At 47.6% G+C, this 12169-nt stretch overlaps 1 protein-coding gene across 1 annotated transcript; it reads left to right on the forward strand.

Annotated features, from left to right (window-relative positions):
* Positions 1 to 1921: 1921 nt before the first annotated feature.
* ankrd22 (ankyrin repeat domain 22) lies at positions 1922 to 9132 on the forward strand. Its single transcript, XM_080021890.1, has 6 exons — positions 1922 to 2108; positions 4397 to 4588; positions 5190 to 5297; positions 5461 to 5538; positions 6117 to 6215; positions 7128 to 9132. The coding sequence occupies exons 1-6, from the start codon at positions 2088 to 2090 to the stop codon at positions 7203 to 7205; spliced, it is 576 nt and encodes a 191-aa protein (XP_079878016.1). The 5' UTR covers positions 1922 to 2087; the 3' UTR covers positions 7206 to 9132.
* The last annotated feature ends 3037 nt before the right edge of the window (positions 9133 to 12169 follow it).

A 12169-nucleotide genomic window follows, 5' to 3' on the forward strand; every position in this document is an offset into this window, starting at 1 on the left:
GCGGCCCTTCCACCGCCACCGACTCTCCCCCCATCGGCCCCCGGCGCCAACCGAGGAGGGGTCGGGAGCTGAGGACCAGCTCCGAGCCACCACTCCACCGCTGCGTAGGAGAGCGGCGCCGTGGATGGGATGGCCTGAGCAGCCGCACCCGACGCCCGCTGGTTGGGCTCACGAGCGTCAGCTCTAAAAAACCCCGTCCACACACGCACTCGGGATAGGAGCCCAGTCATGACATGTTCCAACTGCTCCTGGCTAATTCCACCTAGCCTCATCTCTACAATAACCCCCCGTCGCCTGTGTCTCTATGCCGGAGGAACCTGAAAAACGCCACGTGGGTGACATGCGGTAGGCGAAACGGCCACAAGCAACAGCGTCTCTCTCCGCCGGCTCTGAATCTGAGACAACCACGCCCCATTTACTCGCAACTTACTCGCAACTTATTTCCCAATGCCACAAATTTGGCATTGGGAAATAAGAAGTCCTCTGAAATAAATAAATGTGGCATTGTGAAGTAAGTCCCCTGAAATGAATAGAAATATGTTGTGAAAAATGTCATTTAAAAAAGTATTTATCCATATTTACTCATTTATTTGTCAATGTGTTGCCTCATTTATTTTATCCAGGATTTATTCAATAGACATTGATTTATTTCATAGGTAAAATGGCGTTCCATACCATACACCGTGACTGGCGTTCCAGGGCATGAATGCAAGCTGTTCGATATCATGGCTAACCAACTCCTTTTGTTTGTCATCTGGAAAATGCACCGTGATGAAACGTGAACTCTCCGGGTCGAGTTTTGTTGAAATGAGTCGTCCGCCTCCAGATGCGGTCAAAAGAGTCGGCTCTCCGACAGCGATCGCATTTCCCGGCACATCCAGCGGTCGATCAGACGAGGGAAGCGTGTCACTGGAAAGGGGGCGTGGCTTCAAATACTCACTCCACACGCACACGCGGCACAAGCGTCGATCAGATACAAAAGGTCGATTATTATTATTATTATTATTATTATGATTATGATTATTTTTTTTTATTGCAATACAGGAACCATTGGACAAATTATAGTAATTGACAGTTGGTCCCGTCAAAGACCTACATTTAATGTACTTATTTTCAATCCGATCCATCACTAAAACGTGGCTCTGTAAAGAAAAAATGTACTTTGTCAATTGTTAAATAAGATGATTGTTAAATATTGGTGTGTGCGTGCGTGTGTGTATGCGTGCGTGCGTGTGTGTGTGTGTGCGCGCGCGCGCGCGTGTGTGTGTGCGTGTGTTCCATCTGTAGCGCGCTGAAGCCTCCGCTAGAGGGCGCACGAACGCCACACTTTATATGACGCGAAATTAAAAAAAGTATTTCTCAGAATTGAATGAATCAGTTATTCAGCTAAAATGTGACTTCAGTTTTAAAACATGTGGAAAATATACTGAAATGACTGTGCGCGAATTAGCCAATGAATCGACGGAAAGCCGAGAAACTAATTTATTGAATCTGGATAGTATTTGGACAGTATTATTATTATTATCGTCGTCATTTTAAGGGGTCCACGGCCAATTGCAATAGGGGATGGAAACCCTATTGCAATTTGTTTGGATTTTTGTAATTGTCAGAATTTTCCGTGCTAAAACTGTCCCAATAATAAAATAGTATTATTAATTATTATTATTATTATTAGTAGTAGTAGTAGTAGTAGTAGTAGTAGTAGTAGTAGTAGTAGTAGTAGTAGTAGTAGTAGTCATTTCCTTCAGAATGCCAGATTTTTGTTCACGAATGACAACGTGAGGAACTGTTTTCTCGGATAGGGATCGGGGGTTATATCGCTTACCTGTAGTCACCTCCCCGCGTGAACGTGTCACGGCGGTGACGCCATCGTCCCCGGGCGCGCCGCCGACGGCTGGATCGGCGGCTGTCCGTCGTCGGACTTGGCGCCGGGCGAGGCACTGGATTCGGACACACTGCGCACATGATCGCCGACACCGCGGCCCAACCCCGCCCGCTTTCCAGTCGTCCAGGTGAGGCGGTTCCGGGCTCTCCTCTCACCGCCCCGCGAGAAGGTTCCTCCCGCCGGCTCCACCACCCGCTCCGTCATGGGGACGGTGTACTCAGAGGTAGGAGCAAGCCCGCTTCTACTGCTCCTCTGCGCGGACACTTTGTGCGGAGCGAAGGACGCTCGACCCGAGACGTAACCCCAGGAAAACAGACCGGGCCGGCGGGCTGCTCGTCGAATTCTGCACCGATTAATCTGCCGGACACGTAAAAAGCGTGTTTTTTTGTTTTTTGTTTTTAACATTTGAATTAGTTTAATTATTATTCTTCTAGAATTTGTTTTATATTGGCAACTATATTGTTGGAACTTTTTTTTCTGAATTTTGGCGAGGAAATGAATATTATTATTATTATTATTATTATTATTATTATATAGTTTTATTTTGTATCGATTCATCGATTCCAGCCATAAAGTCACCGTGTGGCAAACTGAACGAGCCTTTGTTGCAGTAGCCGAAGCCTTTCCCGGCTCAAAAACGTCTTCAATTCGGTTTTTACAAACGTTAGGCCTCGAAAGTGATGGCATTTGACATTTTAGTTCATCCGTTTAATTCACATTTTGTCTTTTTTTTTTTTTTTTTTTTTTTTTTTTTACTCATCCATATGTTTTCCTTTCGTCAAAACTCAACAGATTGATTCCACCTTCATATTGAGCTGTAGAGAGAAATCCAAGAAAATCCTCGTACTTACGGGTCTGCCGTTCTGAAGTACTGCTTAGAATTATTACGATATCTAATTACTTGACCTCACAGGGGTCTCCAACTACAGGCCCAGGGGTCTCAAACTACAGGCGCGGGGGTAACATCCGGCCCGCAAGACAACTTAATGTGGCCCACCTCATGGTGATGTTATAGCGATCGTTTATTGAAATCACAATGCTTAAGTAACCCACACAAATGCACCTGATGTTTTGGAAAATACGAGCGGGAATTCAATAGATCACGATGGAGCCATTTCCAACAGGAGTACGGGGCAATTCACTAACGTGCGGGAGAAAGCAAAGGAAACCCCTGGAGGTTCAGCACGGCCCGCTGAGACGAAGACAACCTGCCCGCCGGGCCCCAGGTCATATGGGCTCCACACCACTGACCTAATGCGCAGCTCTGCCCTGTAGCAAATATATATATATATATATATATATATACACGGTGCTCACCGGCAATGCTTTATTGGATAGGAAAGAGATGGCTCTTAGATTGAATTAGAACGGGTCTTAGAAGTGTTTACGTTCTTGATCTGAGCACGACGCGGCTGAGAAAACCTTGCCGCCGTCAGAGCCGCTCAGCCTTTTTCGAGCCGGGAGAGGTCCCCCCCCGGGGAGCAAACGCTCGACCGGTTCAGCCGAGTGGTTTTGTAAACAGGGCGACGTGTGGGCCGGGTCCTTGTTTGCATGTTGTTCCCTGAGCTCCTTCCCCGGTCACGGGAGCAACACGTCACGTCGTGCCTCGGGCCACGCTCGCCCCAGCACCAAAAAGAACAACCAAAAAACGCGAATCGGGAGGCCGCGAAGGAGGCTCGCAACTCCCGGGACCTGTGGCTTTTTCCTCGTACTTTCGAACCCACGTCGCCCGCTGGCGTATACCCGTATCGCCGGGTGCTAAAAACACGACAAATAAGTGGGAAGACTTTCCCGTCCGACCCGATCGGCGCTCGGCGCTCTCAAGGGAAAACCGCTTAACCCGACCGCCGGGGGGGGGGGGGGGTAAGCGCTCGGCGGGCGCCCAGTTTGGCGGCTGCGCCGTCAAAGGTTATCTCGCGCCTCGCCCTCGCGGGCGGCGCCTGTCTGTGATTTGTTTTCCGCTGGATGTCGGACTGACTGTCTCGACTGAGAGATCCCCCCCCCCCCCCCAAAAAAAATGTAAAAAAAAAAAACATTACAGCATCAGACCAGGGGAGTCTGACAACAGGGACCGGTTGAAGAATGGGAGCGGAAAACTTAATTTGTTTGAGCAAACCAAGGCTAAAGACTATTTGACTAGTTGAAAGTATACTCTGTGTGCTGTAGTACTAGAGCGAGTGAGGGAGGGGGGGGGGAGAGAGAGAGAGAGAGCACGCATGTAGAGGGTGTGGCCCTTTAATAAGAGGCTGGTATGACCTGTTTTAATTGTGTGTGTGTGTGTGTGTGTGTGTGTGTGTGTGTGTGTGTGTGTGTGTGTGTGTGTGTGTGTGTGTGTGTGTGTGTGTGTGTGTGTGTGTGTGTGTGTGTCAAATCACTTGTCGACTGTACGACTCCTCCACTCTGTCCTTTCCCTTTCTCTCCTTTTTATTCTAATCATTTTTCTTTCCATTTCCTTTCTCCTTTTTTTTTTTTTAACAATTTCCTTTCCTTGCCCCCCCCCCTCCCCTCCAGCCGGCCTGTCAGTCGGCGTACGACGACGACGTGCGCCAGCTGTACCGCCTGCTGAAGGGCGACCGCAAGAACCTCAACGTCCAGGACGGCGGCACCGGGGACACGCCCCTCATCGCCGCCTGCCGCCGCGGCAACGTCGGCGTGGTGCGGTACCTGCTGGACAACCACGCCGACGCCACTTTAACGAACAAGGTGACGCGCGGGGGGGGGGGGGGGGGGGGGGAATGGGAGCGCTGCGTATTCGCCTTCAATTGCAGCGTTCACTTGAACTTGTTGGGCCCCTGTGTATCGGCAACGTCCAGCCGGCACAGCACGAATCCCCCACCCCGAACACCCTCACCATGATAGCCCCGTGCGGGTTGGGCCGCTTGCCCACATTCATTTTGCATAAACTGTATTTTTATGAGATGGGATCGACAAGTCGTGGCAGCGCCGCGGTGTTGTGAAATATGGAGGAATTTCAAAAGCTTCAAAGAATATTCATGCTGCCACATGTGCTTATTGTTGGCTGGTGTGTGTGTGTGTGTGTGTGTGTGTGTGTGTGTGTGTGTGTGTGTGTGTGTGTGTGTGTGTGTGTGTGTGTGTGTGTGTGTGTGTGTGTGTGTGTGTGTGTGTGTGTGTGTGTGTCCAGTTCTCTCTCTCTCTCACCCTCGCGTCAGTATCTCGCCCATTTGGCACAGCTGTGCGGCGCTTCAGAACCGCCGTTTGGTTTTTTTTTTGTTTGGTTTTTTATAACGGTGGGAAGATAAATCTGTATCGACGGAGCGCCTCACACGCCCTGTACTCCCATCAGAAACGGAGGACGTGTCTTCACTACACCGCCAAGAGGAGCCTCTCCTTCCTGGACTACCTAATGATCGTCATCCTCATGCCCATACTCCTCCTGGGGTACTTCATCATGGTAATGCAGCCCCGTGCGTCACGGCCCCGCGGTGCGGCACAGCGCAGCCCGGTGCCGTCCTCCATAGCTTCTTGCGTGCCGCCGCGAGGAAAAAACAAAAAAACAAAACCAAACCACATCGCAAGTAAGTTGAAGTGCGCTGTCATATCGCTGTTTCCTGAAGGAGGAGAGGCTGAGGAAGAACGTGAACCTGCTGAAGACGGTTCTCGGCAGCGAGGTCCCGGTCAACGCCGTAGACTATGTGAGTCCGAGCCGGTAACGGCGTTTTTTATTTATTTATTTTGATTTATTTAAATTGACATTTCCAGTAGCGGGCTGTCCAAAGTGGCCCCTGAGACCCTTTTCACTTTGGCCTGGTGGAGATAAAGGGAAATAAAAAAAAAAAATTATAATTTAAAAAAAATAACAGGAATAATACTCACCGTAAGATATTCTCGCTCTGCCTGATAAAGTGTGGCCGCTTGCGGGGAGATATTTCGGATATCGAAGGGACGGCATTTCGCGCGGAAAAGTCCTCCGGCCTCGCGTGGCAAACGTGCGCCATGCGAGGAGTACCCGGGTAAGGTGGAGAAATCCGAGAGGTAAAGAAACGATGCGATATTTGACAGACATTTGACTCCGACGGCGGCGGAGAGCGCAGCACTTGGACCTGCGCGGTGCAGGTAACGCCGACTTGGACGACGGCGGGCGAGACGGCGGCTGGCAATACGAAAAGGGAGAACGGGCCCCCACTGTGTTTTTTTTTTTGTTTTGTTTTAGTTTTTGTTTTTTTACGTGGAATGTCCGAATGGTATTATGTTTGTTGTTTGTGCGTTGCAGAAAGGGAACACGGGCCTCCACTACGCCTGTCAGAGGAACAACCGGAGGCTGGTCCCGCTGCTGCTGGAGAAAAGCGCTGACGCCGCGATAAAAAACAACGTATGTACAGCGGAACACGACGCCCCGAGGCGTCCGGGCGGGGCTGGCTCTGTGCCGCCGGAGGCCAGAGGCACCTTTGCGCAACTTTTTGTAAAAGGTCGTGTTTTTTTGGTTTTTTTTTTTTTTTTTTTACCCCCCCATGCCGGAGTAGCTGGGGCTAGCGTGAGATAGAAGTGTTTTTTTTTCGAAGGAAGGTCGTGCGGAGAGGTCCGGCCGTTAATCCACTGAAATAACCGTTTAATTCGTGGAAGGGCATAGCGCTGTCGATGTCCAAAGATTTGACTCCTTTATCGTGTTTCCACCGACCATTTGCACAGAATCAAGACTTAACATTAAAAAAAATAAATAAATAAAAGTGCAACTGATTACGATAGATATACGTACGTTTAACGCTTTCTGTTTTAATTCGGGACTTCTTTGTCGTGATTGCAGCAGTTCTTTCGGTTTTCCCCGGTGGCTTTGTGCGCAGCGCCCCCGTGTCTTTCAAGAGAGCCATCTCCGCGCTCAAAATTGGGCTTAAGAGATCGCATTGTGGGTAATGCAGGAGCCCTGTTTGCGCCGTGGCTAGAGGGAGGGCTCGACGTGTTATGGCGGCATCGCCGATGAGAGCCGACACACTTGTTTCAGAACGTGCCTGCCTCGCGGTGTCTCTGTGGAGGGAAGTCACTACTTGTTTGGAAGTTTCGACCAATCAAATTTCGCCATCTCTGCCGCGGTCGCATCGCGCCTGTTCTTCCATCACATTAACGTCAACTTCGGTCGTCCATGAGGCTTAATCTCCTGGTTCCATGTCTGACGCTCTCCACTGGTTTCCCGACCCAGCGGGCCTCTCTCAGATCTGTGGGTGACGTGCTGTGTTGAGCGCCGATCTGTTTTCCCCCTCCCGTGTGAAAACCCTTGTTCTCGTCGTAGAACGGAGAAACGGCGCTGGACATCAGCACCAGACGGAGGTTCAAGAAGATCGTGGCCATGCTGCGCAAGAGCGACTAGCGCCCCCGTCCGCCCCGCTCCGACGGGGCAGAAGGGGAAAGGGCGACGCAAAAAGGTGGAACGAAAGTGGGGAATCGGGGAGGCATGACAGATGGACGGATCGGAAGGTCGGGAAGCTGAGAGACAAACAAGCGCAGCGACGGACGGACGGACAAATCGTCGACAGATCCGACTTTTTGCTGAATACACACGGAGCGCCCGCATTTCAGGATACAGAAATGCAGGTTCTTTACTGTCTGTAAACATCTAGAGGTGGGGTGGGCAAACTAAGGCCCGCGGGCCATATCAGGCCAGCGGCGCTCATTAATCCGGCCCGCGAGGCATTTACATTAACAACAATCCTATAATATATTTTAATTCGTAGTATTAGTTTCACTGTTATTTACCTGCAATACTAACCGGTACCACCGGGAGGCGCATTGCCCAGCCCTTCTCTCACGTCAAGTCACTCTTCTTCACTTTACCCGATCGTCACGTATGCATCACCCATAACAAAATGAGGCGCGTAAACAAACAAACAAAAAAAACGCCGCAAAATTGGCGGCGAGTGTCGAGTTTTCAGCAAAGATTGGATTGCGAAATGTTTTGGATGTATTGGCTCACTGTTGGAGTTAACGGGGAAAGCCGAGGATTTCCCAGAGCTGGGAGACGCACACTGGCTTTGAGATTTGGCGTCCGCCGTGGACACACCGGCACACATGGCGCTGAACGTGACGCTACAAGGGAAAGATCAGTTTGCGTACGACGTGTATTCGAACGTGAAAGCCCACAGGGTAAAATTGCCTTCGTCCTCTAAACAAATGACAAACAAATAATTTGCGCGTTTCCCCCACGCCTAGCGCCGCTGAACGCGAGCAACTAAGGTAGATCGCCGGACGATTTTTTTTTTTTTTTCCCAGAGAGTTTTCAAACATCCGACAGTTGGCACAGTAGATGCTGGTGTAATTTGGCTCTACCTGCGTGTGATGAACATAAACAAAACACGCCACAGAGCGAAGCTTACCGATGAACGCCTGAGCGCTGTCCTACCAATTTCCACGACAAAAATGGCACCGGATTTTGATGCGCCGGCCAAACGGGGCGACCAGCAACACTGTTCCCATTTAATCCATCAATGGTTAGTTGTATTTATTTTTTTTTTTTATGAATTTATAAATGGGATAAGAGGAAATAGATTTCACATATATTTTACTATTTATGCTTGCTCATTTTTCACCTCATCTACTAATGGTCTGGCCCGCCGGTCAGTTTTAAAAACGAAATGTGGCCCTCGAGCCAAAAAGTTTGCCCACCCCTGATCTAGAGGTTATACTACACGAGTCTTCCACGCGCTCCTATTAAGCACAAATGAAATATATTTTGTTCCGCACCCAGGATTTACACACTGTAGAGAATGTCTTCGCCTCCGTTTGAAAATGTGAAGTAAAATTTTGCTTTTTTTTTTTTTTTGTGCAACAATATATTTATCGATTATGATTTAAAAGCATGGAAAATCACCGATCATATTTTTCACGGATCATTAAGTAAATAAATCATAAGAGTTCTGTGCATAGAGCAATCTTAAACGTCCTAATGAGTTTAAAAGAGCGATGCTTTTTATGTGAAACCATAAAGGAGAAATAACTTGTCTAACACAAAGTATGTCAATCAAACCCAATTGTAGTTCATCATTCTTTTTTTTCCCCACAAAATAGCACAAATTACCAAAATGTACTAATGTTTGGAATTGATTTTGCTCAATGTGACTGGGGCTCAAGAACCATGACCAACATGCAGATTTGGACAGCGTTCCCCCTTTGCTTGGATTTTTGTATTGTTATATATTTCTTAAGACAGTTGTTACGCTGGATCATTAAACCACGGCATCTCATCCTGTTCACCGTTGAAGTTCTGTTTCACGGAAAATAAAGATTTGATGTCCAGTGTGCATATAGGATTACTCTGTGTGATTACAGGTGACGTCATTACATTGAAGTGGTGAATGCTTCTGTTTGGATATTCTCGGTCAGTACATCGTTATATTTTATGCATATTATTTGCCTTTCGTTAATCGTCCTGTGTTTCATCAATGTCCCCGATTTAATTTGCTCAATTGCTGCATCCATTTCTGCTGCTTGTGTTTGCCCTCCCTCCCTATCATCTGAATGAAAACACTTTAAGACCATATTGACGGTGCAAACGAGGCCTGGCTCAAGCCTTGGGAGATGAAGCCGTAAAAGCTGGCCCACGGTTGAGAACGTTCATCCAACCACTTTGCCCAACGGTGAATGGAATTCCTCTTCCTGTGCTACTGTACTTTGTTCCCATGTCCTCTGCCGCAAGATTTGGTCATTCTGGAAACCGCATTACGCCCCGGTGCCAGTGAAATGAATAATGCACTCCACCATGTATTATTTGTGTCGAGTTTTTCTGAGGCTCAATTCTCCCCAGGAACACGTGTGTACGTGTGTACGTGTGTGTGTGTGTGTGTGTGTGTGTGTGTGTGTGTGTGTGTGTGTGTGTGTGTGTGTGTGTGTGTGTGTGTGTGTGTGTGTGTGTGTTTTAAACCTTGACCACCTCCTCATACTGTAGAAAAAGTTTGTTCTATTTGTCCCGGTCGGTGTACCAGCCACTGACGCGGTCGAACCAGCAACCTCCATTCAATACACGATGCAGAGAGCGGGAGGGGGGAAGGGGTTAATGCGACAAAACATAATTACTGAGAGCTTTTCTCGGATTGTATCAAGGAGTTTCCTTGTGCGAATATCTGTGATATCACCTTGTGGGTGTGGCTGCTTGCTGGCATCGCTCACCGCATCCGCTGAAGGACTGCTGGAGGTGGGAGCTGAAGGGGGCGCGGCAAGAATGGTCACTCTTGGGTCCTTTTGCAAAGTACTCCAGCGCGTCGATATTCGGACCCAAGAAAAGACCTGATATTTATAGCATGTCTGATCCCAGCGTCAAATTCAAAAGCCGTGTAAGTAATTCATTTGTAATAGCAGGTACTCTGCGTATAGTTCGTCGTCTCCAGAAGAAAATAATGAGAACGTCCTTTGTCGGTAGTCTTACCGGATTTGGGGGTAGTGGGAGTGCTCCAAGTCAACGATATATCCCTTCGTTAGTCTCATGATTGGAATGTGCTCCCTCTGCAGGTCAGCTGCACTGAGACGTTTGTATTGTTGTTCGTCCATGATGAGGAGCTATCTGAACAACTGAGTAATTCCACACCCGCTGTGGCCACAAACCTTTTTTGTCAACTAGTCCACTTCCCAAAAAAAAACCCTATCAGAAGTCTTAAATACTATAAACTAGTAAATGATCATGTACACACTTGGAGGTTTGTCTGTACCGATGGGGGAGGGGGGGGGGGAAGACCGATCTGGCTGTTTTCAGAATAAATTAATGCTGCCACATGGTGGGAAAACAATAGTTTCAATTTAAAGTGAATTTGAACGTTCTTTATGACACATTCATTTAATTCCCCAATATAACCCCCTTTTCTCCCGATGCTGTATGATGAGATACAGTTCAGATGCTTTTCTGTTGCGATTACATGCATTTTCCACCCATCAACTTCGCAATTACAGCATTTTCCTGCACAAAGCTGTTTCTTTGCACTCTACGTGCACTGCAAATCCTCTATTTTATCAGGTTTTTCAAGGTTTTAATGACTCGTACAAATGAGCTGTTTTGGCTACACCCGTGAGAGACTACAAACAGGAAGTTGCAGTGCTTCACCCACCTGAAAAGTAAAGGATCTACAAAGGTGTCAGATTTACTGCGGCAGTTACAGAAAGTCGTGTTAAATAAAATGTGATAATACATTCCGTGGCAGCTGGTGGTAATATAGGAGGGGAATGAATAAATCATTGAACCGTCATGTGCCAACTGAAACAATTTCAATATCACAAAACATTCGCTAATTAGAGCAGAGGCAGAGCGATAGGTAATATAAAATAATCAATTTTAAATGCAGAGATGCAGGGAAACGGAAAAGACAGTTCTTCTACAAACTCAGCATGAAATAGGATAGGAGCCTTTATCCTGAGTGGTGGTGAGGATGGGGTTTTTAACCTGTTGCTCGTTAGCCCAACCAATGAGCAACAGGAATGCAGCCACCCTAACCCAATCACCTCGATCCGGGTCAGGTGTGGCTGCTCAAACCATCCCATCCCCGCATCACACTGAACTTTCTATGGAACACAAAACTTACCGTCCCCGGTCGGTTTATTACATTCTTAGCTCACAAAACACCCTAAAAACCGATTCAAAAGTCCACCTGGTATATACAGCATGTATGTCCACCATTGAATTCACAACACACCACTTCTCCTGCCATCTGCTTTTTCTACTTCTATTTTGTTGTTTATGGCGGGTGGCAAACCAACTTGTAGGTGCGTTAGGCCACTAACTGGTGTCACCTTTGTCCTGTCTTAACCAATCACAGCGGTCCAAGCCTCACGTACAGCCACTGTGATTGGTCAGTGCGCTAAATGAATTCAGCACACTGGAAACCTATGTGATTTACCGCTGGTCCTGTGATTTGAATATTGTTGCGACTTTTGTCGTACACTACCACACAACTTGTGCACCCAGCACATCCAGCACCCAACGTGCTGACAGGTGATTCTGGCACGACATCATTCGTTTAAAGCTTTGTTTTTTATTTATTTTTTTATCCTGAGGACACATCAACAGGTGGACCATGGCGTCGGAAGGCAGCCTTTCACAGCGGGGACGATAAATGTTATTACTCACAGTAATAAAAAGACATTCAGGTTGAGGTAAAATAAAAGTGAAGACTCAAGCCATGACTACATATTGTGTGATAAGTACTGTCAAAGAAAGGAACAGACAACCAAATTGTGCACATCCTGAACAAAAACAAGTTCATTCCATTATGTGTGGCTTTTGGGTTAGTCAGGCAAGTTATGCGACATGTGTTAACATAGATTAGCTAGTTAACTAACAAAACAACTTGTATG

Source organism: Zeus faber, assembly GCF_960531495.2.
Source record: "Zeus faber genome assembly, chromosome: 20".
Classification (NCBI taxonomy): domain Eukaryota; kingdom Metazoa; phylum Chordata; class Actinopteri; order Zeiformes; family Zeidae; genus Zeus; species Zeus faber.

Excerpts from the sequence above, each read along its gene's own strand:
- ankrd22 (XM_080021890.1), top strand. The coding sequence starts at position 2,088 with ATGGGGACGGTGTACTCAGAG. Across the intron at positions 5,298-5,460 it reads TCCTGGGGTACTTCATCATG|GAGGAGAGGCTGAGGAAGAA; the intron begins GTAATGCAGCCC and ends TGTTTCCTGAAG. Across the intron at positions 6,216-7,127 it reads ACGCCGCGATAAAAAACAAC|AACGGAGAAACGGCGCTGGA; the intron begins GTATGTACAGCG and ends TTCTCGTCGTAG.